The sequence below is a fragment of the Peromyscus leucopus genome, chromosome 2 (genome assembly GCF_004664715.2).
Source record: "Peromyscus leucopus breed LL Stock chromosome 2, UCI_PerLeu_2.1, whole genome shotgun sequence".
NCBI classification, from domain to species: domain Eukaryota; kingdom Metazoa; phylum Chordata; class Mammalia; order Rodentia; family Cricetidae; genus Peromyscus; species Peromyscus leucopus.
Window position 1 is genome coordinate 42,858,027 of NC_051064.1, and position 7,959 is coordinate 42,865,985.

Sequence of the window (7,959 nt, forward strand, 5' to 3'; positions counted from 1 at the left end):
TCCAGTGATAGCAATGATCCTGATGATCCAACATCCAGAATAGCTTCAAGGCAAGTGGCTGAGACAATGCAAACTCACAGACTACTATAGCCAATATTTAATCATAATTCTAAATTTTCTCAGGATCTCCATAAGATTACTAGTGCCCTGAATCATCAGGAAGTAATATAGAAAACTATGCCCAAATTCCCAAAATATTTTTTATGAATGTTTATTTTCATTTAAAGTGTTTTGGTTATAAACAATTTATGATCATAGTCAATCTCTTTCTAAAGAAGGGGATAGGATATAGAAATGATATGATAAAAGGATAGATTACTGAGTCTACTTTTGTGGAATGATTCATCCCTGACAGGCTTTATGGCTAGCCAGTTCAAACGAGTAAAAAAGATACTTTCTGAGAGCCAACCTGGGTCTGCCTGAGGGCCTTAGCAACAGCAGCTGAGACATGATCTGGAGATTATCTGGACCAATTAGAGGCAGCCATGTCACAACAGCAGCCACATGTTCATCAGACCTTCCCCCAGGGCAGGGTGGAAGGTATATAAGGTTTGCCTCTTCCTGCATAAATTGAGCTTGTTGTTTCAACATTCTCCCAGAGTCTTTGTGGTTTGACTCTGTGCTACTTGGCCCCCTCCCCCAAAGGGAGCAACAGCACACGACCCTGCCACTTTAAATCTTAGATAATTTAAATCTAAAAAAACAACTATTAATCTTACATATTTTGCATTGGTATGGATTTTGGTTTATTGATGCAAATTTAAACTTACTTTTATTGCACTATATGTATATTTCTACTCTTTTTTTAGGGTATTATGTTTATTCAGCTCATTTAAAATGTAATATATAATTAAGAAATGCAACTTAATGGTCATCTTAATAGTCAAACTTATAGTCAGGTTAGTCAGGTTTTCTAGATATATAGAGATATATTTCAGATAGATAGGTAATCTTCAAACACTTCAAAGACCTACAGAATATGGCATTTGAAATGTTTTAAGAACATAGGCTTTTTATGACAATGAGAAACATCTGCTCCTGGCCGCACCAATTACTTCAAAGAGCATAATGAGCATCAGAGAAACTCCATATGGAGTTTGTTTTCTTTATGGCAAAATCTAGGCACGTGGGCAAAGAAATTGTCCTTCCCTCTACTTCTGACAGTATACTGTCCAAATTGAACAAGCAGTACACAAATGAAAGTGACTGCAGAACTTTGCCAAGACAAGGTGGGACAGTCCTTCAAAAATCCTACTTCATAGATAAGTCTGTCAGATATACTAGGCCTGTAGACCAAAGATGGATATATTGTGTACCCTAATAAACTTATCTGGGGGTCAGAGAAGAGAACAGCCACAATATTAAGCACAGAGGGTTGGCAGTGGTAGCACACGCCTTTAAACCTAGCATTCAGGAGGCAGAGATCTTCATGGATCTCTGTGAGTTCAGCGCCACGCTGGAAACATCTAGTCATGGTGACATGTAGCAGGAATCTTAACAGTTCTCATTAATAAAATCAAACCCGAGCCGAGTTATTGGGGTCAATGCTGGTAGATCAGAGAGACAGAACAAGTCACAGCTAACCTCACCTTGCCAATTCCTCAGCTGGTCCTGTTTCCTCAGACTGGAAGCTTCTGTGTCCTCATCCCAATGGCTCTCAGCTGAACTGCTGCTTAAAAGCTTGAATGCTTAACCAGCCAAATGATTAACCAAGCCAAATGCTGAACCAGCCAAATGCCTAACCAGCCAAAATGCTTCTAGTTTCTCACCCTCACGCCTTATATATCTTCCTGCTTTCTACCACCACTCCCTGGGATTAAAGGCTGGCTTTCTGGGATTAAAGGCGTGAGTCACCATGCTTGACTATTTCCAGTGTGGCCTTGAACTCACAGAGATCCAGAGGGATTTCTTTCTCTGGGATGCTAGGATTAAAGGTGTGAGTGCCACCATTTTCTAGCCTTTGTATCTAGTGGCTGTCTGTTCTCTGACCCCAGATATTTTTATTAGAGTACACAATATTTTGGTGAACACAATACCACCACAGTGACACACACTTTTCTTCCCAGGAAGTGATGGCAGGAAGCAGAAAGGTATATAAGGCATGAGGACCAGAAACTAGAGCCTGGTTAAGCTTTTAGGCTTTTAGCAGCAGTTCAGCTAAGATTCATTCCAGATGAGCACCGAGAGGCTTCCAGTTTGAGGAAACAAGATCAGCTGAGGATCTGAGGAGATGAGTTTAGCTGTGGCTTGTTCTGTTTCTCTGATCTTTCAGCATTCATCCAAATACCTGGCTCTGGGTTTGTTTTTATTAATAAGACCTTTTAGGATTTGTGCTACACTGCAATTTTACTTGGGTAATCTGTCTAATGCCAATGTTTCTTCTATGGCCCAAAAATAAGCAGAGAGCTCTGGTCTGATAATGGAGGCCTTACTTATGAATTGAAGGTTTAGTTGATGAACATTTGCCTACTTCCTCCTAAGTGAGACCTCTACATGAGAACATCTTTATGATCTTTAAAGTTCTGTGCAAATCATTGTCTAATTGTACCAACTGTCATGGTAAACACAGATTCAAGTTTACTGACTCTGTTAATGAAGCACAGCCCTACCCCCATGAAACTTCAGTTACATAGTCTGCCTACTAACTTCCTTTTAAGATATTATTCTTAATACCAATTACTTTCCTATTCATACTTTATAGACAAAAGTTTACCCACATATCTAAATCACAAGATACACATTTTTGACTTGCAAGGTATTTATTACATTCTTCTCTTACTGTTGGAATTGCAGGGATGTTTCTTAATCAAGCAGTACATTTTACTCAGGCAGATTACATAAAGAAAATGTGTTTTTCTATGTGATGTCAGTCTATATGTAAAATAGCTGGAAGTTTGGTTAATAACTTTGTTCATCAGCAATGTCAGTTGAATAGCAATAGAATAGACTTCCTTTGCCTCTTCTCTATATGTGTTCATGTCTTCATGAACTGTTTTCATATATTTGTAATTTGTTTTCAATTTATAGTTATCACAATGGCACCAAAAATAAAGAATGAAATGTTATTTTTACTTCATATACATATATAAATTATTACTTGAAAGTTTTCTGCACTCATATAAGTGTGTTTTAATAAAACCTGCCTCATCCTTTCTTCTCCAACTCCTCCCTACCCTCACCACTATTATTTGCTCCAAATTGCATAGGTTCTCTCTCTGTGTGTCTGTGTCTGTCTCTCTGTGTCTGTGTCTGTCTCTCTGTCTCTGTTTCTGTCTCTCTCTGTCTCTGTCTCTCTCTCTCTCTTTCTCTCTCTCTCTCTCTGTGTTTTAAATCCACTGAGTTTATTTCTTTTTGCCACTATGTGTGTGTATGTAAGAAGATCTATTGGAACAAGGCAAGTTTTTCAGTCACTGCATCCCTGAAGAAAAATGAATTTCCCTCTCCTAATATCCAACAGTTGGCAATAACTTCTTAGCTAGGGGTACAACTTTGTAATCACATCCCACCTCCATGCTGGGATTTTATTTAACTTGATCTTTTGTCTTAGTCACAGCCACTATGAGTTCATATGTGCAACTTCCCTGTTTTGTTTGGAAAACACTGTCTTATTGCAGTCATTCATTGCCTCTGGCTCTTAAAATCTTTCTGCACAACCCCCTCCATAATTATCCTGAGCTGTGGAAGAAGAGAACATGATAGACATGTTCTACTTAGAGTTGTATACTCTTCTGTATAGTCTATGTTCTCTGTGAATTGTCTAGTTATGGATATGTTAATCACATCTATTAAAGAAAGAGCTTCTCTGATGAAGGTTTCGAGATATGACAATATGTATCTACAAGGACAAGTCTTTAGGAGATGATTCAATACTTTATCAATTCATAAGAAAAATAGTAGGTTCTCCTCTAGGTACTATGACCTATTAATCATGAGTTTTGGTTCCATTAACAGTGTCAGCTATGAGTTTTACCATGTGGAGTGGACTTATATCCAATCATAAAGTAATGATTACTGCCATACCACTTGTGCCACTATTACATCAGTGGGCATATTTGTCAAGTCTGTTCTTACTGTAGGCCAACAGAGTTTACAGCTGGCTCGGAATGATGTTTCCCTTTATTTCTAGGCAGTGAATATTTATCTTCCTTGCAATATGATAGCTAGCCAGTTCAGATGTCTCTTCCAAGTCAATACCAATTTATTTATTTATTTTTTTTGTGTGTGTATACTTGGTGTCTTAAGCAAAAGGGTTCTGAAATCAAGTTCTAACTGTGAACAAAAACATTGGCAATGGGGCGGGTTTTCGTGCAGAGAGGTTCGGAAATGGCGGTGCAGCCGAAGGAGACGCTGCAGCTGGAGGGCCCGGCCGAGGCGGGCTTCGTGCGCTTCTTTGAGGGCATGCCGGAGAAGCCGAGCTCCACGGTGCGCCTCTTCGACCGCGTTGACTTCTACACGGCGCACGGCGAGGACGCGCTGCTGGCGGCCCGCGAGGTGTTCAAGACCCAGGGCGTGATCAAGTACATGGGGCCGGCAGGGGCCAAGACCCTGCAGAGTGTTGTGCTTAGTAAAATGAATTTTGAGTCCTTTGTGAAAGACCTTCTTCTGGTTCGTCAGTACAGAGTTGAAGTTTATAAGAATAAAGCTGGAAATAAGGCCACCAAGGAGAACGACTGGTACTTGGCATTTAAGGCTTCTCCTGGCAATCTTTCTCAGTTTGAAGACATTCTGTTTGGTAACAATGACATGTCAGCGTCCGTTGGCGTCGTGGGTATTAAAATGTCCATGGTCGATGGCCAAAGACAGGTTGGAGTTGGGTATGTTGATTCCATCCAGAGGAAGCTGGGGCTGTGCGAGTTTCCTGATAACGACCAGTTCTCCAACCTTGAGGCTCTTCTGATTCAGATTGGACCAAAGGAATGTGTTTTACCAGGAGGAGAGACTTCCGGTGACATGGGGAAACTGAGGCAGGTTGTTCAGAGAGGAGGGGTTCTGATCACAGAAAGAAAGAGAGCCGACTTTTCCACTAAAGACATTTGTCAGGATCTCAACCGGTTATTAAAAGGCAAGAAAGGAGAGCAGACCAATAGTGCTGTCTTACCAGAGATGGAGAATCAGGTTGCAGTTTCATCATTATCCGCAGTCATCAAGTTTTTAGAGCTCCTGTCCGATGACTCCAATTTCGGACAGTTTGAACTGACGACGTTTGACTTCAGCCAGTACATGAAACTGGACATGGCAGCAGTCAGAGCCCTCAACCTTTTCCAGGGTTCTGTTGAAGACACCACTGGCTCCCAGTCTCTGGCTGCATTACTGAACAAGTGCAAAACTGCCCAAGGACAGAGATTGGTCAACCAGTGGATCAAGCAGCCTCTCCTGGACAAGAACAGAATAGAAGAGAGATTAGATTTAGTGGAAGCTTTTGTAGAAGATTCAGAACTGAGGCAGACTTTACAGGAGGATTTGCTTCGTCGCTTTCCAGATCTTAACCGACTTGCCAAGAAGTTTCAGAGACAAGCCGCGAACTTACAGGACTGTTACCGGCTGTATCAGGGTGTGAACCAGCTCCCCAGCGTCATACAGGCTCTGAAGAAATACCAAGGAAGACACCAGGCATTGTTGACGGCCGTTTTTGTGACTCCTCTTACTGATCTTCGTTCTGATTTTTCAAAATTTCAAGAAATGATAGAAACAACTTTGGATATGGATCAGGTGGAAAACCATGAGTTCCTTGTAAAACCTTCATTTGATCCTAACCTGAGTGAACTAAGAGAAGTAATGGATAGCCTGGAAAAGAAGATGCAGGCTACGTTAATAAGTGCTGCCCGGGGTCTTGGATTGGATGCCGGCAAACAGATTAAATTGGATTCCAGCGCACAGTTTGGATATTATTTTCGTGTGACCTGCAAGGAAGAAAGAGTCCTTCGAAACAATAAGAACTTCAGCACAGTGGACATTCAGAAGAACGGAGTTAAGTTTACCAACAGTGAACTGTCTTCTTTAAATGAAGAATATACTAAGAATAAAGGCGAGTATGAGGAGGCCCAGGATGCCATTGTTAAAGAAATTGTCAATATTTCTTCAGGCTATGTGGAGCCAATGCAGACGCTCAATGATGTGTTAGCTCAGTTAGATGCCGTGGTCAGCTTTGCTCACGTCTCAAATGCCGCACCCGTTCCTTACGTACGGCCAGTCATCTTGGAGAAAGGAACAGGAAGAATTATATTGAAAGCCTCCAGGCACGCTTGTGTTGAAGTTCAAGATGAAGTTGCCTTTATTCCGAATGATGTGCATTTTGAAAAGGATAAACAGATGTTTTACATCATCACTGGTCCCAATATGGGAGGTAAATCAACATACATCCGTCAAACTGGGGTGATTGTGCTCATGGCCCAGATCGGGTGTTTTGTGCCGTGTGAGTCAGCAGAGGTGTCCATTTTGGATTGCATCTTGGCTCGAGTTGGGGCTGGTGACAGTCAGCTGAAAGGTGTCTCCACGTTCATGGCTGAAATGCTGGAGACTGCATCTATCCTCAGGTCAGCAACCAAAGATTCCTTAATAATCATTGACGAACTGGGAAGAGGAACATCTACTTACGATGGATTTGGGTTAGCCTGGGCTATCTCAGAGTACATTGCAACGAAGATTGGTGCCTTTTGCATGTTTGCAACCCATTTCCATGAACTCACTGCTTTGGCCAGCCAGATATCAACTGTCAACAATCTGCATGTCACAGCGCTAACTAGTGAAGAAACCTTAACTATGCTTTACCAAGTGAAAAAAGGTGTCTGTGATCAGAGTTTTGGGATTCACGTGGCTGAGCTTGCTAATTTCCCTCGGCATGTGATTGAGTGCGCCAGACAGAAAGCTCTGGAACTTGAGGAGTTTCAGAACATTGGAACCTTCCAGGGACGGGATGAAATGGAACCACCTGCCAAGAAGTGCTACCTGGAAAGAGAGCAAGGTGAGAAAATTATTATGGAGTTCCTGTCCAAGGTGAAGCAGGTCCCCTTTGCCGACATGTCGGAGGAGAACATCACAGTGAGGCTAAAACAACTGAAGGCCGAGGTGGTCGCCAAGAATAATGGTTTTGTGAATGAAATTATCTCACGAATAAAGGTGACATGAGACCGCCTGGGTGAAGATGAGGAGGGTAAGCTCACCGGGTGTCCTCCTCAGTGCTCACCGGCAGGACCTGGGATAGCAGTGCACAGAAGTACTGAATGATACTTTACCCGAAAACATTTTCAGAAGTATTCGGAAGTGGGGATCTGTAACTGGGCACTGTTGAAATGGGCAACTTTAAGCGATATGATGAATGTTATAAATAAAATCATGTAGTTTGTAGAAAAAAAAAAAAAAAAAAAAAAAAAAAAACATTGGCAATGACCTCTGATGTTTGAGTGTCTGTGAGGACCCACTGATCAACAACTCTAAAAGAGGTATCTCATCCTTGGCAATTGGCTTTTTATTTAGTAAGTTTGTGATTTTGATGTGTTATACTTATTAGGATACAATTTCATTATATATATATATATATATATATATATATATATATATATATATATATATATATATACATATATATATAATATTAATCCATGAGGAAAATCTTTCTCAGAGAATATTCAAAAGACAATTGTCATTAAATTAATGGTCAGATTAGCTCATCATGCATATACCTAAATCAGTTGTTGATGAAGGAAATGGAACTGTAGTGATTGGATTTGCTAGATCATAATTGAGTCATTAAGTAAGTCTGCAGAGAAAACTAGCCTCCTAGAAGTGTTGAGTTGGGACAGTGAGCTAAATTTTTATTATCAGTAAGGCAGGAAAATCACAGTTGCTGATTATGCTGTCAATCATATGTTGCATATTTGCTATGTATCTCTATGCTATAGAGAAGCAAAGCTCTTCTGATTCACTCTCAGAAAGTACAGGCACAGTCACTCCATCTGAAGC

General features: G+C 40.9%; 1 protein-coding gene across 1 annotated transcript; it reads left to right on the top strand.

Moving 5' to 3' along the window:
* The first annotated feature begins 4,303 nt into the window (after positions 1-4,303).
* Positions 4,304-7,342, top strand: LOC114695418 (DNA mismatch repair protein Msh2). The gene has a single exon (XM_028872745.2). The coding sequence runs from the start codon at positions 4,324-4,326 to the stop codon at positions 7,123-7,125; it is 2,802 nt and encodes a 933-aa protein (XP_028728578.1). The 5' UTR covers positions 4,304-4,323; the 3' UTR covers positions 7,126-7,342.
* The last annotated feature ends 617 nt before the right edge of the window (positions 7,343-7,959 follow it).